The sequence below is a fragment of the Gracilinanus agilis genome, chromosome 4, assembly GCF_016433145.1.
Source record: "Gracilinanus agilis isolate LMUSP501 chromosome 4, AgileGrace, whole genome shotgun sequence".
Classification (NCBI taxonomy): Eukaryota; Metazoa; Chordata; class Mammalia; order Didelphimorphia; family Didelphidae; genus Gracilinanus; species Gracilinanus agilis.
In genome coordinates this window covers 234,637,127-234,662,935 of record NC_058133.1, presented here as the reverse complement: position 1 = coordinate 234,662,935, position 25,809 = coordinate 234,637,127, and the positions used below count along the sequence as shown (strand labels likewise).

The 25,809-nt window shown below is 41.3% G+C and overlaps 1 protein-coding gene across 1 annotated transcript; it reads right to left on the bottom strand.

Annotated features, from left to right (window-relative positions):
• Positions 1–81: 81 nt before the first annotated feature.
• On the bottom strand, positions 82–25,296 carry TMC6 (transmembrane channel like 6). The gene is made up of 20 exons (XM_044677121.1): positions 25,249–25,296; positions 24,096–24,201; positions 23,507–23,631; positions 21,820–21,918; positions 21,057–21,215; positions 19,607–19,712; positions 19,298–19,394; positions 14,452–14,712; positions 13,012–13,202; positions 12,121–12,265; positions 9,409–9,564; positions 8,090–8,262; positions 7,888–7,969; positions 7,175–7,272; positions 5,391–5,483; positions 4,209–4,284; positions 3,238–3,371; positions 2,792–2,968; positions 1,035–1,113; positions 82–931 (listed from the first exon to the last, which is right to left on the bottom strand). The coding sequence occupies exons 2-20, from the start codon at positions 24,149–24,151 to the stop codon at positions 860–862; spliced, it is 2,379 nt and encodes a 792-aa protein (XP_044533056.1). The 5' UTR covers positions 24,152–24,201; positions 25,249–25,296; the 3' UTR covers positions 82–859.
• Between the last annotated feature and the right edge of the window lie 513 nt (positions 25,297–25,809).

The following is a 25,809-nucleotide window of genomic DNA, read 5'->3' as shown; positions in this document are numbered from 1 at the left end:
ATATGTTGTTATTATACAATACCAAACATATATTTTATGCATTTCTGAGTTTCTAAACTTCTTCTGCATTGTCTGCTGGCCTTTGAGTGTCATCTGCAGCTTCAGCACAACTCCCCCCAAATTCCCACTTAATTTCTTATATCTGATATATCATAACCGTGATGGGGAAAGCCACAATATGGAAGAAACACCTGCATTTATAAATCATATAAAGGGTATCCCAAAAGTCCTAGCCTAAGTTATAAGCTTTGATAGCTGTACCCTGTACATTACTACTATACTAACCCATGATGGAGATCACAAACAATTGTGTCAGTTCATCCTGTACTTCTCCCACTGCCCTACCCAAAGGAAAGGAACTGGCTCCTACTCGATCACTGCTGCCCTAGAGTGCCTGCTCCTGAAGGGACTTGCCAAAACTGAGAAGAGGCAGGGCATTTCTCAATAACACTTTATAGCTGCTACTATGGCTATCCAGGAAACAGAGTTTAACTATCCTGAAAGTATAACTAGGAACTCAAAAAGGTGGTAGAGAGGTTTGGAGCATACACAGAAGAACAGAACAACAGGGAAGAATAGCCAAGAATAATCCCCTCTCATGAGAAAAGAGTTCGAGTTGAGCAAAGATGACCAAAAAGGAAAATGACAATTATTGGAGAGGCTCTAGGAGTACAGGCACAATAATGTAATGCTGATTAAGCTATGAATTAGTAGCTTGTTTTTTTATAAGCTGGCAGGACAAGGGTTTATGATCCTCCATGTTGGAGCTTGCTTCAAGGAGACCATGCACACTGGCACAGCTCTGGGCTTCCTCCATTCTGGCCTCTCACCTTCATTGTGTTCTTTTCCCATCAGATCCTTAGTTACTGGTTGCCCTACTCTCATAAATGGAGTGAAGCTTGTTGATGAGGAAGATTTTATCCTCACCTTCCTGCAATAGCAGAGACACAATAGGTAAGAGAACAGCAAGTGAGAGAGCACCTGAGCTGAAGAGAAAAAGATTATGACTCTTCTCCCCTCCTTTACACACTTACATTATTAATCTGCTCCTTGAGTAGGCAAATGACTTTCCGCTGTCCCTTCACCATCTGGATATTAAAGTAGATCACAGCTCTAAAAAAAACACCACCAAAGTTTATAAACACAAGCTATTCTTTGCATAAGAAAGTTAGTTCCAGTGACCCTTCCACTCACTGGTAAAACAGCTTTTACTACACCTAGGACTCCTTAGTGTATGATTCAAAGAATGCCAGGATAGCAGGTTTACTCTTCCTGTGAACTAATGAGTTTCCCTCCTGTGTCCACCACAGTTTTATTCCTAGCCAACCCTAAAGGTCAAAGGCAGGAGAGTGAAGGAAACAGGCAGCTAGGCAGACAGAGAATAGAGCTCTGGACCTGGAGATAAGAAGTCTGGAGTTCAAATCTGATGTCAGGCATTTATTAGCTATATGACTAAGCAAATCTTTTAACCTCTGCCTCTTCATCTGTAAAATAAGGCAAATCATTGGATTCTGCCTCCCAAGATTGTTAGGAGGATCAAAAGAGATTTGTAAAGCACTTTGAAAACCATTAAAGTGGTATAAAAGCTGACTATAGTTATCATTATAAATAAGATAGTATAAGTTAGCTGAATGAACCAATGATGATGATGATGATGATAATGAGAGCATCGCATCACTTTTATAAATAAGGGCAATGACTTTTTCCTGAGCAGAGATTTTTATCAAGTATATTTGAAGAAGGAGGGGAGAGGTCATGTTTATTATTTCCAGGAATACAAATGGAATGTCTCATATTCCATCCCTTGTAAAAGGGAGAGGTAGGATACTATTATGATTAAAATTCCCTAGAGACTGTATCTTAATTTATAATTAAGGCCAAAGAAAGAGAAGGTCACCAGTCATGTGTGGCCAGCAGTTCCTTTAGCAAACCTCTTCCAAGAGCAGGGTCAAAAGCAGAGAGGCAGAACCTTGGCCTACATATATCTTCTCACTCTGGATTCCCAGCTAAAAAATCCCCACTTCCTCTCAAGTCTCAAATTTATGCTCTTCACAACATCCCTTTCCAAAGCCCCTCCAATTGGAAGACTCTGACCTCACTCTGGGCAAGAGAAAAAGGTCTCTTGGATGCTAGGAGTCAGGAAACTTTTAGACTGACAGCAGGGTATGCATGTCTACACCACTGTCTTTCCTTTACCCCACTATGTCAAGTAGTTTATATACAGATAAACCACAGCCTGTATCTGCATTCTTAATTTATTTGAGGGTGGGGTAAGTTGTAACTTCAAACTTAATATCAAACTCTCTCTTTTTAAAAATCCAAAGTTTGTCTTAGGCTACTAAAGAAAGGAGTACAGGCTAGAGTTAAATTTTCACAATATCAATTGGAATTTTAACAAATCATTTAGTCTAAAGAACTCATTTTACAAACGAGTAAACCAAAAACCAGTTTAAGGAAGAGAAATTACCCAATTATTTGTCTTCAGACAAAGACCAGATGGTCATTCATTAAAACACTGGAGAGGGGATTTTTATTGAGATACAGATTAGACTAGATGACCTCTGAGACTGTTCTTAATTCTGTGGCCAAGTGACAGGGTCTTGAATCATAAATTGTGACCCCTTGTGCACAACATACAAGGTGGCTGGACAGTACAGTCTGGGAGACTTCGAAGATGGGGGTGGAGAGACCTGTGAACCATAATCTGAGGATATGGAAATATTTCTTTCGTAAAGAATGGAGAAGTCATAAGATCAGTTCCCAATTTCCTTCCCTTGGAGCCCCTACTCACAGAAGCACAGCTGATATCAGGAAAATAAAGAAGGTATTTTCCACCAGATACTGGTGGATCCAGGTAAACCAAGTGATAGTGGGGCTGGCCTCCTCCAGGCGTCGAATCCAGACTTTGCTAGCCTCATAGATGGTATCCAAAGTCCGGAACGGCCCACATGTCCTGGAGGGTCTCACTCTGAGAAGAAGAGGCTAGATAAGCAATGTAAACCTCAGATCCTAAAATAATCCCAAGGTCAGGTCCCTCCCTCCCTCTCAGCTCTTACCACTAGGGTCTATCACTTACAGCTGGAAAGGGTTGACCCTTCATAGACACCCAATTAAAATGTCTTCCTCACTCTTACCCTGGTCTTACCACCCAGTTCTATGTCTGTGTCCTAAAAGAAGCTGGCAGCAAGGCAAATGAAATTAATCCCAAAGCTGACCCTCCAAGAAATGTGGACTTACTGCCAGATGGCATAGGAGAGGAATATGGCTGCTCCCAAGAAGGAGGGAAAGCAGAGGAGGGTGATGAAAATAGTGGTCATGTGCAAAGCTCTCCAGGGTTTCCTAGGTGCCTGGCAGTTTGCCATCAGACTGATCTAAAGAAGACAAAACAGATTGTTTTCTGTGTTTCTTCTCTCTCCCCCTTTCAATCTAGAAATCTAGAGAAGGAGGAGGGAAAGTGTACAATCAGATCAATGCGGTCCAAAGGGCTCTGGGGAGTTTTGCAGAGATTAGAGGGAAAGATAAAGGATAAAGAAGGAAATCTGTTTGGGGGAAATAAGGTAGATAATGGAAAACAGAAGGTGGGATAGATATTCCTATGATCCCACAAGTTTCCAAATAAAAGGGAAATGATTCTCCAGGAACAATTTGGAAGACCGGACACAAGGGGAAACTGAAGTCTCTCAAAAAGAGTCAAAGTCAATGGTGTATAAAACATCCTGCAATAATAACACATATAACCTCTTTTCCTCACTGTAATCCTGAAAAGTGTTAAGGGGCAACTATGTGGCTCAGTGGAGAGAGAGCCAGGCCTAGGGATAGAAGGTCCTGGGTTTAAATCTGGCTTAAGGCACTTTCTAGCTATGTTAACCTGGGCAAGTCACTTAACCTCAATTGCCTAACCCGTACCACTCTTCTGCCTACTTAATATCCATTCTAAGATGAAAGATAAGGGCATAATTTTTTTAAAAATAGGTATTGATCCCATTTTACTAGTAAGCCTTGCCTGCTATGTGTATACAGAACAGTCCACAGTCCCAGACCAGAAGGTAATTACTGAAGCCACAATTCCTTCCTCCAGAGTGACTATGGGCTTCCTGAGGGCAGGGACTATCTTTTGCCTCAGTCCCTAACACTTAAGCACAGGGCCTGACACACAGTGAGTATTTAATATATATTTATTGACTGACTGCACAACAGAACCTCATTACCTTCTTGATATAGAACAGGAACAAGAGCTTGAGGAGCTGGATGGCAGGGAGAAGAGGGGAGAAGAGAACACCCAGCCTGCAGAAAAAAAAGCAAAAGAGAAAGACTCCTAGAATGACAAGTATCTTCACCCAGGGTGCCCCCCATTCCCTGTCTTTTGAGTCAGAAAGTTGAAGTTCCTATGTCCAAAGAGGTCATGGAAACGGAGCCCTGGGGGTCCAAGGAGGCCTATGAAATGAGAAATCACCAGCCCACTCAGGGGCATGGAGTGGCCTTTGCTTCAGGGTAGCTCTGGCTGGTTAATATAAATGGCCACAAATTCCTTCCTCTGCCTGCCCATGTCATCATGGAGGAAAATAATGGAATCCAGGCCCGGGTCAGGCTCTTAAAAATAACCCCAAGTTTTGGTTTTATATGAACATTCTCTCACAACAATGGCCAATATGGAAAATAAGTTTTGCAGGATCATGCGTGTATATAACCCAGATCAAATTGCTTATCATAGGGCAGCTGGGTAGCTCAGTGGAGTGAGAGTCAGGCCTAGAGACAGGAGGTCCTAGGTTCAAACCCGGCCTCAGCCACTTCCCAGCTGTGTGACCCTGGGCAAGCCACTTGACCCCCATTGCCCACCCTTACCACTCTTCCACCTATGAGACAATACACCGAAGTACAAGGGTTTAAAAACAAACAAACAAAAAAAAATTGCTTATCATATCTGGGAGGGAAGAGGGTAGGAAGGGAGAAAGATAATTTAGATCTTATAATTTTGGAAAATCTGTGTTGAAAATTGTTATAACATGTAAATGAAGAAATAAAATTTAAAAAACAAAACACAACAAAAACCAAGGCAACCTCACTGCACCTAGCAATTAATCTGCTCCTACCTCAGAATGGTAACAATGGAAATGAAATAAAAATATCTCTCCTACTCTCTTGGCTTCTGAGAAAACTAGACAAGAAGTTTCAAAAGCTAGACAGAAAACTGGAGTGTCCCTCTTGGCCCATAGGAATGAAGAGGGAGCCCAGGGACCTTGGGGGAAGAGCCCAAGCGGAGGCTGCCTTACCCGTGGGATACACCTGCACACCCTCGAAGATGCATCTCTCCTCCACCTCGGAGCCAAAGAACTATGCACTCAGGCTCTGTGATGGACCACAGTGGGGCAAATCTGTGAGGGAGAACTCACCAGGTCAGGGTCTGCCCATAAATCAGCTCCAGCACATTTCTAGCAACATCAAACTCTGGTTTTCGATCCCCCTTCAGCCTCTCTACAATGAGCCTAAGAGAACAAGAACAGTTACTGTACAGGTGAAACAGGTAGGAGCATCTAAGCATCATCTGTGGCCTCCTCAATAGCCATTCACCCAGAGGCACAATCATTCAGGCCTTGGGCATGGCAAAAAATGTAGATGTTCCTCATTTTTCTTAGTAGGTGAGTCAAACAACTCAGAAGACTGAGGAGGTCTGTGCAACTTAATTTGACCAACATGTGTAAAACACTTTCCTGGAGTTTCTATCAGCTAGGTGGTACAGTGGTTAGAGTGCAGAATCTAAAGTCATGAAGACCTGAGTTTAAATCTTGCCTTAGACACTAAGTGGACAAGTAATTTAATGACTGTCTGCCTCAGTTTCTTCATCTGTAAAATAGGAATAATAATAGCATCTACCTCCCAGGGTTGTTGTGAGGACCAAATGGGACTGTAACTAAAATGTGCTTTGCAGATCTTAAAGTGATACATAATATAACAATTACTATTATTTGTTACTCAGTTGTTTCAGTCATGTCAGACTCTTTGTGACTCCATTTGGGGTTTGCTTGGTAAAGATACTGAAGTGGTTTACCATTTCCTTCTCCAACTCATTTTACAGATGAGGTAACTCAGGCAAACACTGGAAAGTGACTTCCTCAGGACCACACAGTGTCTGAGGCCACATTTGAACTCAGGTCTTCCTGACTCCAGGTCTAGCATTCTTTCCAAATATACCACCCAGCTGCCCAATTATTATAGCTAGCACTTACATAACATTTTATGGTTTGCAAACTGCATTGCAGATACAATCTCACTTTCTCCTAAAAAAACCCTATGTGCTATTATTATCCCCATTTTGCAGATGAAAAATTGAAGGAGACAGAGTAAGTGACTTGCCAATATCATTATTCCAAAGAGATAAGAACTTCAGGTGTTATTATAAGGACTAATGTCTAATTCCAGCTTTGTCACTAATTAGCTATGTGATGATGGAAGGGAAGTCAGGTTTCCTTTCTGGGACTCCATTTTCTTCCCTGTAAAATAAGGAAGTTAACTTAATCTCAGAAAGGTCCCCGTGGCAATGTGATTCTATAATCTAGAGAGAGCCTGGGGTCAATGTAAGAGCACCCAGCTGTGAACTATACAAACCTATGACCTTCTACCATAACACTTTGAGCTAAGAATGCCAGCATTTGTTATACTGAATTAATGTGGGAATGAGTCATTTGCACATGGGATGAGAAGGGACAAAGACAGACTAAGTATCTTGCCAGAGAAGTCAATGGACTCCCCCAGGGAGAGGAATATAGTGCTTAAATCTTTTATTTCAATTTTTGTTTTTCCCTTTCTCTATACTAAAACAAATGATAACAATTATATAACACTTTAAGGTTTGTAAAACTAAATTATTTCCTTTGAACTTTACAACAACCTTGTGATATAGGTGCTATTATTAACATCCCCATTTTACAGCTACAGAAACTGAGTCTCTGAGAGGTTAAATAACTGGCCAAGGGTCACATAATCCATTGTCAAAGCCAAAAATTAAAATCTGGATCTTTCAGACTCTACCCTCTCCATCACACTCACTGTCTATGTTAGAGAAGGCAGAGACAGAAAAGAGACCTAAGGGCAAGAAATGGGGGGTATGGGAGGATGGACCAAATACACCCTCCAAGACACTCTAGGTTTAACCCTATCCTTCCACTGCCTCTCTTACCTCCAGACCAGCTCCCCAAAGAGGGTGTCCAGTAACGTGAAGATAAAGTCCATGATCATGAAGCGGTAGAGCTCCTGCCCCACAAACGTCTCCCAGCACTGATGATGATGATAAAAAGAATCCTCTAACAGTTGCTTAAGCTTGTTGGCTTTGGATCTACAAAGGACTTCCTCACAGATTATTTTATATAATTCTCACCAAACTCATGGGAGGTAGGTCCTGCAAAGAATATTATCAGATGGGCCCCTAAGGTCTCTTCCAGTTCTCAGAGACTAATATTCTCTTCCTCTGTTCTTTACAGATAAGGAAACAAGATCAGAGTAAGGAAATTACATGCCCAAGGTCACAGTTGGGATCATAACTCAAATCCAGTCCTCCTGACTCCTACTCTTTCCGACAGCTTCCATGATGAAATAACGGTCACCTCAGGGCCAGGGGATACCTTGCTTATCCCACAACTATCCTTTACCCCCATATCTGAGCACAGTTGGTATCTTCCTAATTGTTTTTTTTGGGAAGGGGGTGGCAGGGCAAAGGAAGGGAGGAAGTGGTGAGAAATGTTCTAAAAGCAAATAGGGGTCTCAATAAATATATTTTATGATACATACCATATTCAGTTCAACTAATCAAACACAAAGTACCTATGTGTGATGCATAGCATACAGACACAGTGCCCTCTTGGCTCTCAGAAATTACTTTCTTGGATCCCTCACCTGGTCTCCCAGTGTTCTAATCTTACGGCCCATCCAGTGGTAACAGAGAAGTCCCAAAATAACCATCTTGAGGATCAAGTTCCTGAGAAAAGGTGGGGAAATGAGAGAAGGATGTTGTAGGGGACCAGGTGGGGGAGTAGATAGATAGGCAAGTAAGTCAGATTCCCAAGGGTGGCAATGGGGGAACAGAACCCTGCCCTACCTGCAAATGGCCACATACACCTCCAAAACAGGAGAGTCATGCTGTTCCCAGCTGGCAAAGACATTATAGAGATAGGGAACCACCAGGTTGATGATGCAGACTATCAGGGGCAAAGCCAGCAGACGAGCTTCCTGGAGCTTCTCACTGATCATCTGGGTCTTGGTCTCGTGGTTCTTAAGGTAGAATGATAAGTAAATAAGCTCACTCACACAGGCTAACTCTGGGGTAGGTTAGGCATAGGAAGTCCTGAGCCTTGGAGAGGAAGATATGTTCATGTGAAAAGTCTGTAGGATGGGGGCAGGTAAGGCGGTCAGTGGATTGGGAGCTAGACCTAGAGACATGAGATCCTAGGTTCAAATCTAGCCTCAGACACTTCCTGGAGCAAATCATTTGACCTTCCTAGCTTAGCCCTTACACAGTACAGATTCTAAGATGGAAGATAAGGTTGTTTTTTTGGTTTTTTTTTTAAGTCTTCTCAGGTGGAAGTGAATCAAAGATTGAGATTGGTACACAGAGTCTGGGTCCTCCCTACAAAAAACATTTGCAATTTATTTCCTTTGTTCTTAGGAACTCCTAGGAATGTTTCCTCCCAATAAAACCTAGTTAATGGATAAAATAGTTCTTCCTTCCTATGGGGGTGGGGAGGGGTTGAGAGTCTTAATAAACAACCTCTTCACTAACTATTCACCAGAAAGAGATGTCTTAGGATGACCTCAGGAGAGGCTGAATAATAATTCCCAAACTGTATTTATATATCTGCCTGAAAGACCTTTGTGGTTTTTAATCATCAAGAAGGTCATTTACCTATTAAGTTATATGCTAGTCTAATCAATGAATTTATATCCTTGTCCCACCCACCCCCAAAATAAAAACATTTGCAAACTATGGGCTAATTGCCCAGAATCTTACTGGGAAGATTTAAGGCATAAGTAGGAGAGAAATAATAAGAGAAAAGGAAAAAGACAGAAAATAGTAACTAATGGTTACCTAGTCCTTTGAAAGACACTTGACAAATTATCTCAGGCAAGACCAAAATGAAGAATGGAAGAGGGAAAAGAAATGGATGAGGTACACAGAAGCATACTAACAATACCATGAGTGACACTCAAGTGCTGATGCTGGGGCCGGGTTCAAGGCTTAGGATCCCAGGGCAGAGGGTAGGATGGTCTAAGACATGAATTATAAGGGACCACAAAGAAGACAAGGAAATCCTTAAGATGGAGCTCCTCTTTGGTAGTTCTTACCAAGCAGCTCCAGTCCTGACTCCCAACCCTGTGCCCCTCCCTAGGATCAAAATATCCCAAAGTTGGAGGGCTCACTTCATGCATGAACTCTGAGAATGAGTAGACAGCAATGGCACACCCAAGGGCAGTGCCCAAGCACAGTAGCCACACCAGAAGCAGCACTATCATCTGTCTCAATTTTCCACACATACTTCTTGGGTGTTGCTTCAGCTGCCACTCAGCCAACAGCTCCTGCCAGCAAAACCAGAGGTCAGTTAGTGCCCAGGTCCCTCTCACACTCCAGCAAGTACCCAGAAAATCAGTGGTGGGGAGTGGGGGAAAACAAGGAGAGAAAATAAGGTTGGAAAGGGCCAGGAACATAAGAGGCTAGAATCATTCTAGGGTCATATCTGGTTGGGAGCATCCCTTAAAGACTGACCTTCACAAAGTCACTGTGTCACCTAGCCTTAGCTATGAAGTTCTGATTCCACATCCTTCATGTCTGGAGCACTCCTGGAAGAACCTCCTAGCTTGTCCCTTTGACTCCAAGGCCTGCACTAATCTCCCTTAGAGCCCTCTTAAAATGCTTTGTTTTTCTGTTTGTTTTTAATTTAATTTAATTTTTTTGCCAATTACATGCAAAAACACTTTCCAACATTTTTCAAAGAATATTATCTTGAATTCTCTCCCTTCTTCCTCCTATCCCCACTCCTACCCTCACCTTCTTATTGAGATGGTAAGCAATCTCATATAGATTTTACATGAAGCACTTTGTTTTACAAAGCATTTTCCTGGAAATCACCTGGTGAAACAGATATTACAATTATTGTCTCCATTTTACAGAGGTTAAATGATTTGTCCAAGGTCACAAAGCAATTCAGCACCAAACTTCTACTAAGTAGAATCTACTTGAACCTGGATCTTTTCCTTATGTCATTTTTGTGCTCAAGAACCTGCAATGATTCCCAGGATTCTGTCCAAAAAAAAAGTTCAATAGCTTTTAAAAGTCTCTCTACCACTTCTTTACCTCCTACTCTAAGTTCTCTATACCTTGACTCTTCTAGGAAACCAGTGGTACAGGGGAGAAAAAGCATCAACTGTGGAGTTGAGCACCTGGGTTCAGATCCTGACTGTCCGATGCTTATTACTTTGAGTGACCTTAGGCAAGTCATGAAATCATTTGGGGCATGGTTTCCTCATTTATAAAATGAGGATTTGGAAGAGACAGAATTCTGGGATCCCTTCTTTTCTTCTCCAATTAAAATAATATGCTCACCTTTCCCACATTAAGACCTCATTATAGAGACAGCTAGGTGGCACAGTGCATCAGAGCTGTAGTTAGGAGGACCTGGATTCAAATCTGACCTCAGCTACTTCCTAGCTATGTGAACATGGGCAAGTCACTTAATCCCAATTACCTAGCTCATCTACCTCGAGCCAATACACAGTATTGATTCTAAGATGGAGGGTAAGGTGTTTTGTTTTTTTAATGAATGTAAGTTATTGACAACCACTTGAGAGAATTAAGAGAAATGTTCATATTAAAACAACTCTCATATTTCACCTCACGCTCTTCAGATTGACGAAGATAATGAAAGACAAAAACAATAAATGATGGAGGGGTCATGAGAAAACAGTCACAAGAATGCACTATAGGTAGAGTTGTGAACTGGTCCAATCATTCTGGAAAACAATTTGGAATAATATCAAAAGAATTAGTAAGCTGTACTTGCCCTCTGACCCAATGATTTTACCTCAAGCAAATTAAAGACAGGAAAAGAGTTCATGTCTCACATATGCAAAAATATTTATAACAGATCAGTTTGCCTTAAAATTAAAAAAATATTTGATTGCTCTTTTTTTAAACCTTTAATTTCTGTCTTAATAACAACTCTAAGACAGAAGGGTAAGGGCTAGGCAAAGTGCCTTGCCCAGGGTGACACAGTTAGGAAGTAGCTGAGGTCATATTTGAATCCACATCTCCCAATTCCAGGCCTGGCACTCTATTCATTGAGCCACCTAGCTGCCCCTTGATCTTTTGTTTTTGATACCTCCATTCTGAGTTTATCACTCTCCCCTCCTCAGACCAGAAAATCATAACTTGTAACAAAAAGAGAGAAAAAAAGTAGCTCATAAAACTAACCAACACATCAGCCCAAACTGACAGTAAATGAAACTTTCCAAAAACATAGTCCCTTAGTTCTACAAAGAAATAAGGGAAGAGCATCTCAATTGTATTTCAGTCCTATTTTTAGGAAGTCATTCAAGAGCTCTAATCTGCACTCCATTGATCTATGTTTATCTTGAAACTCTTATACCTGTTTTGTGGATTTGCAATCTCCCTAACCAGTTTAAAAAGTCCCAGAAGGCCAAGAAGGTATTTTCCTTCTTTTGTCCCTCCACAATACTCAGTACACAAAGGGGACTCCAATTTTGAGAGTTGCCTGAATGACCCAGCTGGACCCAAAATTTCACAGCATATGGAATTTGGGCCAGCAGGAAACCTCAGAATAGGTGGAGACACCCTGGGCCAGCCTGCACTTGGGCTACCTACATTCTGAGAAAACCAGCACAAATAGACTCCATGCATTGGAAGATTTGCCTAAATACAAAACTTCAGCCTGTTGTCTAAAACCAACTCTTCTTTTTGTAGTTCCAGCCTCTTGCTTCCTTTCTAGTTTTAGGTCTCAGATCTAAGGCAGAGATTGAAAAGCACCTGGGTTAATGAGTCATAGGATGGAATAGGGTGTGTATAGAGGTATGTAGAGGGTAAATGACTGATCCCAAAAATTCCCTGACCCCATTCACCTTCAACTGTGTCCTAATGTTGTCGTGCTGTAGATGGGCAGCCCAATTTTGGGTCACCCTGTAGTCCCAGGAGCAGAAGACAGTGATGGCATGAACTGCAGGAGTACTGCCCACCTGGTAGCTCTTTCCAAAGGAATGAGACATGCTAGGGAGAGAAGGAGATGAATGGGTGAGGTAGAGTGAGAGAAGCAAGAGAATATAGGAAAGGGAGGCAAAGGAATCAAAAGCAAAGGATTGAAGGGAGATGTTTCAGTCTGTCTTCAACTATGTAAAAAGCCAGCCATCTTGTGGAAAGAGGATTAGATGGCTTCAAGATGGCAGAACTATGAAGAGCAGGTAGATATCACTGAAGCAGGTTTAGGATTGATATAGAGAAAAATTTCCTAACAATTAGGACTGGCCTTGGGAAGCCAGGAGTTTTCCTTTTTAGAGGTCTTCAAAGAAAGTCTAGAAGAACACTACTCTGGGATGTCTGTAGAGGAGGTTCTTTCAGATATAAGTTGGACTAGATCATCTCAAAGGTCCCTTCCACCTCTTGCATTTCATAATCCTGTTAAAATGGGAAGAGGAAGGGACAGCTAAGTGGATAGAGTGAGAAGCCTGGAATGAGGGGAACCCATGTTGAAAACTGACTTCAGATACTTCCTTGCTGTGAAAACCTGTGCAAATCATTTAACCCTGTTTACCTAGCTCTTGCCCTTCTGTCTTTGAATTATTAGTAGAATAAAAAATAAGAATTAAAAGAATCAGAGGAGGTTTGGGAGGTAGAGCAGGAGAGAGTACAATTTTGGAGTAAATGAGATGAAAGTGAAGGAAGAAAGGTAGATAGGATAAGATATTGAGATGGGGGTAAAGTAGCTTTCTTCAGGAGCAGGAAAAGGCTCTTCTTACCTGTATACCAGGGTGATGCAGGTGGTAAAGAAGGAAACACCAACAGTAAAGAGGTAGGCCAAGGGCATGTTATATGGCAGGTGGGTTGTCCTTAGAGGGCAGTGGTCATTGTTCTGCTGGGAGGAGCATGGCTGGTTCAAAGTGAAGTTACTGTAGTAGCCATAGTACATTACTGTGTGGGTGAATTGGCCCTGCAAAGAGGGAGGGTGAGATAGTTCAAGAGGAAAGTCAGTGGATCCTACCCAACCACCCATTCATTCTACCCTCAACTAAAATGAATGAGGAAGCAGAAGAAGGAAAAGGCAAGTAGTGGGCAGGAAAATAAAGTTAAAGAGGGAAAACAATTTTAATTAAAAAAAAAAAAAAAAGAAAGAAAGACCCAGGGACTTGGACCAAAGTTAAGGCCACCACAAGAATACAAACAGGAGAAAACACTATTGGTTTCATAGTGGAAAGGTGATTTGGGGGCCATACAGATCAAGCCCTACCCAAATCACAAATTGCTTCATTAACTTTCTGGACCTTATGCAGTCTGTCCTACTTTTAGACAGATAGAATTGTTAGAAAGTTCCTTATAATAAGCTAAGATCTATCTACCTGTCACTCCTACCTACTTCTCCTAGTCCTGCCTTCTGGGATGATGGAGAAAGATATTTCTTGTTCCAATTCAAATATTTCAAGGATAAGAATTCTTTAGTCTCCTCTCCTCCATGTCAAACTGTTCTTTAAAAAAAAAACAAAAAAAACAAAGAATCCTCAGATAGTGTGGTTTTATGTTCTTTCAAGCCAATTTTTTTTGACCCTCTTGTGGATGCCATCTAGTTTGTCAATATCCTTCCTATGATGTAGCATCCAGAACAGAACCCCATAGTCCAGATATAGTTGGACAATGACTTTGTTCTGGACACCTTGCATCTATAACATCACATCATACTCCATAGTTATCATGTTACTTAGTTGACTAATGATTAAGACCAAGTAAGTATATAAATATTGAGCTTCTAGTACACTAAAATCTTCAGATCTTTTTGTGTATGCAGTACTTCATTAGTCATGTGTCCAGGCCCCTAATGCTAACATTTGTAAGGGGGTAAAGAATAAAAAGTGGTAGCCATGGGAGGAGAAAAAAGATGACCCTGATACACATAGCTTGGGGCGCATATGGTGAAGGGAGAGCTCTGTTTCCTGATAGGTGGATGAGTTTCTAGTCATTTTTAGCATCACCTGGCAAAGAAAAACTGTATCCCCCAACCCACTGTCATAGCAGACTACACAAAGCTCTAGTTAAGGAAAGCTCAGTTAGAAAAAAATGAAGATACATCCATGAACAAAGAAGAGGGTAGGGAAGAAAGTCAGAAAGATAATCTGCTTCAGTGGGTTGAAAAGGTCTTGAATTTGACAAAAAGTATAGTCCTAACCAACCTGGTTCCCTGTACTCACCCTACCTGTGAAGAGTTCCAGGCCTGTGAATGACTGGGAGAAGGGGAACTCTGAAGTTGGGGGGAAGGCCAACTGCACAGCCACAATGAAGGGCAGGAGAAGGAGAAGGAGCAGGACATTGAAGGAGATCAAGGTCTTCAGGAAAAGGAAATAGGAGAGGACACTGGAGCCAAATTGGCCACTGATTTGCTTCAGAGAGTAACGCCAGGGCTTCAAGGCATAAAGACTAGAAAGAAGTCCATACCACAAGCTGCGGAAAGTCTGTGAGGACAAGAACATTGTTAATGATAATAATAATACTGATTAGCATTTAATAATTAGTGCTTCAAGGTTTGCAATGTACTTTACAAATAAGATCTTATTTGACCTTCATAATAATCCTGAGAGATGGGTGCTTTTATTATCCTCGTTTTACATATAAGGAAATTGAAGCAGACAGAGGTTAAATGACTTGCCTAAGATCACTCAGCTACTAAATGCTGAAGATAGATTTTAACCGGTTTCCAATGGACCACTAGGTGGGGAACTAGAGTCATATATCTAATTCTGCACTCAGGACAATATGCTAGAATCCATTAAAGGGTATTATAGGCAAAAATATATTAGGGAAAAGCTCAGACCTTGAGAATCAGATCAGTTCTAACCCCAGCCCCACCACTGACTTGCTATTAATCCCCTTACATACTTACACACAGACATACATTAAACCCTTACATACATAACCGATAATCAGTTATCTTATTTAAAACAGATTCACCCTTTCTAAAATTCTAAGTTCTCCCTTTCTAAATGGTTTCAAAGGGACCAACTGTCCTAGAATCTCTCAAAGAAAGAGAGGAGATGGTGCAAGACAAATGAGGCTAGGAAATTACTTTTGTCATAGAAAGCCACCTAGACCAGAAATTAGCCCAGGTGGTCTCAAGGGGCAGTAACTAAAGGGGCTAACACTACATCAGTGAGAATCTGCTGCATTTTTCTATTTAGAATTGCTAGCATGGATATACATTTATTTCATGCCTGTTCCCCATGGGTAAGACAGAGTTCCCCAGGACACTATCCTCAATCCACTTCTTTATTTGCTCTACGGACGATCTTTGCAGTTCAGTTATCATCTCTTAGGCAGGTGTTTTCCAGGTCTATCTGTCAATCTATCTATAGATATGTAGATCTAGAAAGATATATTCTATGATATATGTGTGTTATATATTATATGTTATATATATCATGTGTGATACAATGTATTATATATAATGGTGTGTATATAATATATGGTGATATATTATACATAACATTGTTATAGATATTGGAAAATAATACATTGTTACATAATTTTATATATATTATGTCATATAATAGTATCATATAGCTTATATATAACATATACTTATTTATATATCATATAGATACACTCCATCTCTATAGACATTCATCTCCAGCTGCCTCTTGGATATCTCAAACTGGATGCTCCATAGGCATTCCAAGCTCAAAATATCTGAAACAAAACTCATAACCTTTCCCCCCAAATCCTACTCCTTTCCAAACTTTCCTATTATTGCCAAGGGTAATGCCATCTTTCCATTCACCTAGACTCATACCCTCAATTTCATCCCTGCCATCACATCCTTGCTAATCCCACATTTCTAACCCATTGCCAGATCTTATAGCTTGTAGCTTCTACCTTCACCACAACCCTCAGCTATGGCCCACTTATATGGCCACAATCCTACTTCAGGACCTACACATCTCATATTTGATTTGCAATACCCTACTTGTGAGTCTCCCTGAGTCAAGTCTTTCCCCATTACAATCTATCCTCCACCCCTCTAGAAGCCAAGGTAATTTTCCTAAAGCATAGGTTTGACCATGTCAACTCTCCCCACCCATAAATGAAATCCAGTGGCTCTATCTTACTTCCATGATAAAATATAAAGTCCTCTGTTTTGGCATTTAAACTCTTCACCACTGATCAAACCATTCTAGAGAGCAATTTGGAATTATACCTAAAAGGCTATAAAACTGTGTATACACTTTGACTTAGCAATGCCCCTACTAGGTCTGTAATTCTAAAGTGATCTAAGGAAAAGAACCCATACTATACCATAAAATACTTTTAACAGCTCTTTTTGTGATGTCAAGTAAATGGAAATTATGGCAATGTGTAAGAGGGAAAAAGGGGTTTTGGTTGGGTGAATAATTTTTAAAGGTGTGGTCACCAAGGAACTGAATAAATACTAATTCCTAAAATGATTTTAGTAATTTACTTATAAAATATAGGAGAGAGTGGAAATAGAAATATGAGAAGAGGGTAGAGTAAGAGATCTAACTTAACGAACTAGATTTGTATTCAAGTCTGGGCTTTACTCAGGCAGGGCTCCAGAGGCCCAGTCAGAGAGCCTAAAAGTCAGTTAACAAGGGGTTTAGCCACAAGGGCTTCTCCCAATCAAAGGAGCCTCCCAAAGGCTAATGCCTCCAGGGAAGTTAAGGTAGTCAGTCAGCCTTTTTCACTCACCAAGGTCACAGGGTCCCAGCCAGAGCTCCTTCAAGTCCAAGCCATGAACAAGAAAAAGACTAAACTCACTAAACTTTCTTTTAAAGGGGCCTCTTTTGCATCACTTCCTGTGCCTTCCTCTTAGTTTACATGTCCGATCACAACAGATGCTTTTCTTAGGACTGCCCAGGAGGCAGTCAGTAAATTCTGATTCATCACTCACTCTAGCATATATGGGTCACAGACCTCCCAACTTGTGAATTAAGAGGGGATGTTCTCACCTTTTGGTGATTAAATTTAAGAATGAACAGGGTAGATCTCATTATCACAAATGTCCATCAACTGTGGAATGGCTGAACAAGTTTTGGTATATGATTGTGATGGAATATTATTGTACTATAAGAAATAATAAGAAGTTCTTAGCTATGTGATCCTGGGCAAGTCACTTAATCCCAATTGTACTGATTCTAAGACAGAAGGTAAGGGTTTTAAAAAAGAAGAAAAAGAAAGAAAGAATGAGTAGAATGCTTTTGGAAAAACATGGGAAGATTTATATAAGTAAAATGAACAGAACAATAACATTGTATACAGTAACAGCAAAATTGTGAGATAATCAACTATGAATGACAATTCTGATCAATTCAATGATTCAATACAATTCCAAAGGATTTAAGAAAAATGCTATTCACCTCCAGAGAAAGAAGTAATGGTGTCTGAATACAGATTGAAATAGTTTCTTTACTTTGTTATTCTTCCTTTTTGTGGTCTATGTTTTCATTTACAACATGGCTAATACAGCAGTTTTTTTTGCATGACTCCATATGCATAATTATATCAAATTGCTTGCCTTCTCAAAGAGAGAGGAGGGGAAAGGAAGGGAGAGAGAGAATTTGGAATTCAAAATATTAAAAAATGAATGCTGGGCAGCTGGGTAGCTCAGTGGAGTGAGAGTCAGGCGTAGAGACAGGAGGTCCTAGGTTCAAACCCGGCCTCAGCCACTTCCCAGCTGTGTGACCCTGGGCAAGTCACTTGACCTCCATTGCCCACCCTTACCAATCTTCCACCTATGAGACAATACACCGAAGTACAAGGGTTTTAAAAAAAAATGAATGCTAAAAAAACTAAATCAAAACAAACTAAAACCCTCTTCACAACCTGGCCCTTTCCTACTCTTTGACATTCTATTGCACACAACTACCTTCCAAATATACCTTGCAAATATTCTACAATCCAGCTACTCTGAACTACTGACCTATTTGTCCTTCCTCCCACATTATACTCCCATCTCTAACATATCTCTGCGTTTTTGAACTGACTGTCCCTGCCCTGCCTGGAATGTATCTCTCCTCATCTCCACATCTTAGTTTCCCTGATGTCCTGAAAGACAAAGCTTAAATGCCACCTTCTGCAGGAGGCTTCTCCCGTTCCCCCAAGTTACTAATGCCTTTCTCTTTCAGATTATCTTCATATCCTCTCTCTCTCCCCTCTTCTCTCCCCTAACTTCTTCTCTCTCTCTCTGTCTCTCCCTCCCTCTCTCTGTCTCTGTCTCTCACCTCTTCTCCGCACCCCCCCCCCCCAATACGGACCTAGTTATTTACATGTTGTTTCTCACATTAGAATGTGAGGTCTTGGAGGGCAGGGACTGTGAGATTCAGCCCTTCTTCATATCACTAGCATTTAGTGTAGCACCTGGCACACAGAAAACACTTCATAAATGCTTGCTGACTAACAAATGTGGCTAAAAAATAAAAAAGAATTGTTAGTATTTATCTCAAGAATCATTTCAATTTAATGCAGGAAACATTTATTATCAATTGGTGTGAAGTTGAATCATAATATTAGCTTATAGGTAGTATAATCCTTTGGAATTTATAAAGCAGCTTTCCCCACAACAAGCTAGTGAGACCATTAAGACAAGCATTCTGTTTCCATTTTACAGATGGGAAAACAGAGACTTGGTGAACTAAAGTGATTTGTCCGATTATATATACTTAATATTCAAATCTGGATCTTCTGATTGGTCTTTCCACTGACCCTTCCTCTCCCCTTCACGGGCCAGAGAAACAAGATGACTTTAACATTGAGCGGGCACAGGAGGCAGCTGGGTTGTTCAGTGGATAGAGCACCAAGCCTGGAGGCAGTAGTTCCTGGGTTCAAATCTGATCTCAGACATTTCCTACCTGTGTGACCCTGGGCAAGTCACTTAACCCTCACTGCCTAGCCATTACTGCTCTTCTGCTTTGGGGCAAATACAATGTATTGATTCTAAGATGGAATTTTTTTTTTTTAATTGAAAAGGCAAAGATGAAGAAAGAAGGGGTGAAAGGAAGAAGACAGAACACACAAATCAATACTTACTATAATACAATGATACTTGAGACGACTACAGCAGTACAACTGGGTCTGGCTATGACAGTGGTGCTTCTGCCTTCCCCTCTGGATACAGCTGTCCTGGCTTTAAGAGCAGGAGAAGGCCATTGGTCTTTGAAGGAGGATATGGGGATGGCAGCAATTCCTTTCAGTTGAGTAGCCCCCAGCCCTGCTCAGTAGATCCTGCTCAGTGGATCACTCTCACACATCTGCAAGTTCCCCACTCCTGGGTGACTGGGGAAAGAGAAGATTAAATGAAGAATTTGGGTCCAAGTTGGGGCCAGGGAGAATACTCACCGGAGGCAGCGTTTCTCAGTCAGGCTCAGGGGCATGACCTGAAGCATGTGGTCCCTCTGGGCTACTGTCAGGCCTTGTAGTTCCTTCACCAAGAGGCTCCGCTTTTCTGTTAAGGTAGAAGACATGGAGAATAGAACTAGGCTTAAGGATCTGTGGATTCTTTCCTAAGCAGACCTCATTTATCTAGAGGGAGAATGAAGGGAACTTCTGTAACCAACACAGCAAAAGAATCTTCTTTCTAAAGAAAGGTTGGAAAAAAATTTTTTTAGTAAGTAAAAAAGAGGCTAGAGATGACAAGACAGAAGTTTTAAAAATGGGACAATCTTTTAAGTGACTGGAGAGCAGCTAAGTGGCTCAGTGGTTTGAAAGACAGGTCTAGAGACAGGAGGTTCTGGGTTCAAATTTGACCACAGATACTTCCTGTGTGACCCTGGGCAAGTCACTTAATCCCCATTCATTGTCTAGCCCTAATCATTCTTCTGTTTTAGAACAAATACACAGTATTGATTCTAAGTTAGAAGGTAAGGGTTTTTTAAAAATAAACCCAATCAATCTCCCCTCATCCTTAAAAAAATAAACCTATCATGCCTACTGGTTATTTCAGTATAGTTAGTGTCCTACTCTTGAAGGTGACTTCCATCTACTCTATGTGTATCTTATATGTAGGCAAATAGGTGGTGCAGCGTATAGAATACTGAGCCTGAAACCAGGAAGACCTGAGTTCAAATCCATCCTCAAATACTTAGCTATGTGACCATGGGCAAGTCATCTAACCCTGTTTGCCTCAGTTTCTTCATCTGTAGAATGAGCTAGAGAAGGAAATGACAAATCACTCCAGTATCTTTGTCAAGAAAACCCCAAGTTGGGCCATGAAGAGATGGACATGATTGAAATGATAAATAACATTATTTTTATGTTCCAAGTTATATATATGGTCTCCAAATTAGAAATGAAGTTTCTTTTAAGGGGAGGAACTATTCTTGCTCATACTTTGTATCTTAGTTCAGTCTGAGATTTTGCAAATGTTTACTAAATACTTTATTAAAAAAAGAAAAAGCCTTTGCCCTCAAGTTTACATTCCAGTGTACCTTTGAAGGCACAGAATATTTCATTCTTCTTATTGTAGTCCCAGAGACTAGCATATAGATGGTACTTAATATCGATTGGCTGATATTTCCACTGTGGATACCAAATGGTGAATAGGAAGAGACCTGAGGAGGATATGTTGATCCTCTTCTCTAAAACAAAACTATTTAGAAGATTGTTCAAAAAAAGGACAGAATCTAGAAAGGAGGAACTGGAGAAAATGTTTGCCAGAAAGGTCTAAGGGCAAAGGCTGACACAAATAAGTGAAGGAGAAAGAGATAGAATCTAGAATTCTAGGAGGTAGAATCCCTAAGAGATAATAAGATTCTCTTAGTACAGTGGAATAGTCTCTAGCCAGACTCACCTTCTTCTTCTCTGGGAGTCAAGTCCAAATCCAAGTCATATTGTCGAACACTGGGTCGGGCAGAACGCGACATGTCCCTCAGCAAGGGCCGGCTATTTTTCCGCCTCAATCTGACTGTTTGATTGTAGTACTGAGAAATAATGGCCCCCCTGCTTCGGCCTGTGGGGTTTGGGAAAATGGGATAAATTGTGGAAAGAGAAGATACTTAAACTTGGGAAAACTCAGGAATGAGATAGATTAATTATGCATCTTCTTCTATCCTCCTTCTCCATCCCCAATCCCCTCTATCACCTCTCATTCTTTCCAGAACTGATGTTCTGGAAGTTACCTTGAGCTTAAGAAGATGGAGGTAGGATGTTTACAGCACCATGATTGTCTCTCTATTCTTTAAAAGTTTGGTTGGGGTCTTTTCCCAGGGTTCCACAAGTAAAGAGTATAAGTAGGAGGTCTGAGTCCCTGAATGAGACCCAACAGGAAAACCTCTTTCCCAAGAGAACTCAAGGCATCATTAGCATCCAAAAAGCTTTCTATTTTTATTCATGTTCCTGTAGAGTCTTTTTTAAAAACCAAGAAAGCACTTTATCAGGATGCCATGCAGGGCAGGGGTAGGAGAGATACAAGCTCTAAACACATGCAAGCTCTAACTCCCACAGCACTGCACAAAAAAGAAGACCCCGCAGAGCTAGGTGAAGGACCTAGAAGGGAGCAGGGATGGATCAGGCAAAAAGGAAACAGATTTAAGGAAGAGATTTCCCTCATTCACCAATGGTTCGGCTGGGCATATTGGCCAAGATCCGAAGGGTGGCTGAGCTATAGTCCTGAGGGGCCCTGTAGGACTCCGACTGAGGCTGGCGAACTCCATCTATAAAAGAATCACAGAACTTAAGAATTAGAAGGGACTTCAGTCACCATTTATCCTGGAGAAAACTACTAAAACCCCAAGGAATCAAATAGCTGTTCCTTTACTCTAAAGTTACTGTAACCTAAAGGATTTACTGTAATCTAAAGGATTACTATAATTTAAAAGTTTTAGTAACCTAAAAGCCCCAGTAGTAGGCAATAAGAAGTGGATTGAGTATTATATTTAGGATCAAGGAAGATCTGGGCTCAAATTCTGCCTATGATACTTATAAAATGTGTGACATTAGGCAAATCACTTCATCTCTATGGTGCTGTTTCTTCATGCAAAATGAGGGGGTTGGACCAAACGGGGAAGGGTGGGAACAAGTACAGATATCTCTTCCACATCTTGACTTTCTCCATCATGGTTTCGATATATTCAAGGTCATCATAAGAAATTAAATGGGAATTTGGGAGGTTTTATGGAAGCTACAGGCAACACAGGAAAAGTTTAGGAACTCGGAAATGCATATTATATAGTATAATTTAACATAAAGTTTGTGAAAAAAATGCAAAACCAAAATTTATGCATTTTTTCCAGACTGCAGGGGGCATCTGACCCCAGCAATGTGGAAGGGATCCCTGTATTTATATAGTTCCTGCTATGTGCCAGGCACTGGGCTAAATGTTGAGACAATTTAAATTATCTGGAGAGACTGATTTAGGGTATGAAATATCAGTTAATTGAATATATATTCATTTATTGGTTAGGCCAGCATCATAATTGATAAAGTAACATATGAATCTATTGGAACACAGACCTCATGGGGCAGCTTAAAAAATAGTTTTAGGAGCTCATTATTCAGCCCCTCCCTTAAATATCCCAAGATATTTCTAATTGGTAATTAGCTAATTAAGAGGTGGTCCATCAACCCTCAATCCTTCCCCAACTATAGGTGGGCAGGAGAAGGTCTGCATGTAGCTGGAAAAGGATCCTTGCCCCTTTTATTTATTAACCAAAATCTGCTAAAAAGGAAGACATATTTTTGGGGATTCCCGAGGACAAAGAAAATGCAAAAAGCAGTAGACTGGATAGAATCTCTGAGGAGATCCCAGACACAGGAATACACAATGATACTCTCTAATATATAGGAACTAGGGACTTTTTATTCCATTGCTCTGGTAGGAGAACTAATAAATATGTGAAAAATAAATTCTCATAGTGTAAAAAGGTACCATCCCATTTAATCCATACAACAAACCTGCTGAAATTGGTGTTGTTATTATTCCCATTTTACAGTTGAGGAAACTGAGGCAAGCCAGCATTTGAATGACTTGTCTAGGGTTACATATCTAAAAAGTATCTGAGGTCACATTTGAACTCAGGGCTTCCTGACTTCAGAGCCAGCACACTATCCATCAGGCTCAGGGTTCTGTCCAGGGTCACAGTAAAGGTCTAAGGTTAGACTTGAATTCAAGGCTTCTCTGACTTCAGACTCAGTGCTCCACCCACTTCATCCTCTACTTACCTAAACAAATAACTGGAATCTATCTTAGATCCATCTACTAGGGAAAGGAACCTGCTCCTCCTCTCTGGATAAACTGTTTACCTTTGTCCCTGGAAGACCACTCCTGGAGCTCCAGAGCTTCAGCTTCAGCCTGCTGACTCTGTTCCTGGATAAGTTGGTGGAAGGAATCGTGTACAATGCTCTCATCATATGGGCTGAGGTCCTGGCTGTTAGGGAATAGAAAAGTCAGAGTTCTGTGGGTCAGGCAGCTTTCCCCTTTGCCTGCTTCTCAAGAAAGCCAGTACCCCAGAAGCTCTCCCAGATAAGTTTTATCAAAATCTGTCAGAGGTCCCTATGGGAAGATTCCCCTCCCTACATACATGAATATCTCCCATCAGCTTTCTGTCTTACATTTCTGTGGCCTTCCAGAGTTTATAAGCATTTTTCTTTCTTATAACTCTTTGAGGTAAGGATGGAGAACATTAACCCAATGGGATTGCTACATTGCCCAGATGAAGATACAAACAAAAAGAAGAGTTCAAGGACTTGCTCAAATTCACCCAAATGGTATGTTTTAGAGCTAGGATTGGAACCCAAGCCTCCTGACTTCAAGACTTCAAGACCAATGCCATGCCCACTATGCAACATTGGCAATATGAGAGTTCTGCCCCAAGCCCAACTGGCAATTTACCTAGGATTTTCTTTGCCTTCAGGAATGGAAAGGATGAAGGAAGGGGATCGGGACATTTCAGGTGCTTCCCAGTGCTGCTCAGGCGGTTGTCACAACTATCTCCCACCTAGAGAGAAACGGAAAATTTGGTCAGATGACATTTAGATCTAAGCTGCCCTGCTCCCTGGAGACACTATGTAGAACTAGGCAAGGCACTTGCCCTTCCCAGGCTCCAGCCTGTGCCAATCAAAGCTGTGAACAATATTACCCCTCCTTTCCCCCTGACCATGCCAGCCAGGACTGTGCCAGCTGAGCACATGATGGGTGAGTTTCCCCAAAGTCTAGCACAGAACTAATTTGGGAATGATACTATTCTAATCATATTGCTTGCCTTCTCAGTGAGTAGAGGAGGGGAGAGGAGAGAATTTTGAACTTAAAAAAATTAATGTTAAAAAGAAATAAATTTTAAAGAAAAAATTTTAAAAGAATGTTATTTTTTCCACTGACTGAGGGAAGAGGGACTGGCTCTCTCCTGACTGAGGAAGAGGGGCAGAAGAAGGTTAGGGAGGAGCGCTCCGTCTTCGTGTAATTCTCTAGGTAGGGACATTTGTTTCCTGGTTGTTGTAGGCTTCAGGAAGTTGGGGGTGGGGTGTTTATTAACCTCCAGTTGCCTCCCTATATATACAATTCCTGCCTATTTTACACAATCCAGAGGTCTGGAAGAAGAGTTTCAGGGAAGTAGAAAAGTCAAGAGCTGAATGGAAATTACTCAAAACAGCCTGAAAAGCAGGGTCACAAACTAATACATGAATACATCATCACTGATGCTGAGTAGCTAGGTAGCCTCCCCAGAACCCAGGACCCACTTCCTCAAACACAGGAAACCTGTCTCAGGCCTAATAATCACCCCACCTCCAACTCCTAGGAACAAGCACTAGGGGCAAAAGCCCCAGTAAAGGAAGATACAGGGGGAATTAAGTCCTCACTGCCCTCACAATCTCCTCCCCAGTTCTGTCTGGGGAGCCTCAGTAAAATTGAGCCTAAGGGCAGAAAGGATTCCAGCTTAACCAGTGACCAGTTAAAGCCCTTTTCCAGATAAAATCAGATTCTGACTAAGGACAACTTCTGCTACTCCAAAGGGCTGGCAAGGCTAAAAGCACACATCAAATATTACCTCGATTCTAAAGCGAAGATCTTCTTGTTCTCAATGCAGGAAGAAAAGATCTCTACTCCCCCATATATCAGCCATCCCCTCCCCCCTGGACCCAGGACAGCAGCACGAAGGAGGACAACAGCCGAGAACAATCTGCCTTTGTCTGACCAGCTCCCTCCCCGCAGTGGACAGAATTCCAGTGAGAATGGCTTCATTTTAAAGTCCCCTACCAAGGGGAGGAGAAAATCAGTGAGAGAAAGCAAAATAAAAAGCCCTTCAACTACAACTCCTGTTCCTGCCCAGATGACTTTTCTCTCAGAGCCTCTTCCTGGGTGCAGGAATAAAGTTGAGTCATAAAGTGAGTTGCAGCATGCTCCATGAAATCTTTCCTGACTTTACTTTACTTTATGGGTAAGATATCAAGAAAAGCATTCATTCAGCTCATCGGAGAACAGGATTTCAGACAAGATAACCTGGACCTAGAGCCACAGGAGTCCTTTAGCTGAGTCCCACTAAAGCCTGGAAGGTATAAGGATTCTGCAGTTCACTCATTCTAGCCCCACCCCAAAACAAGCACAGGGG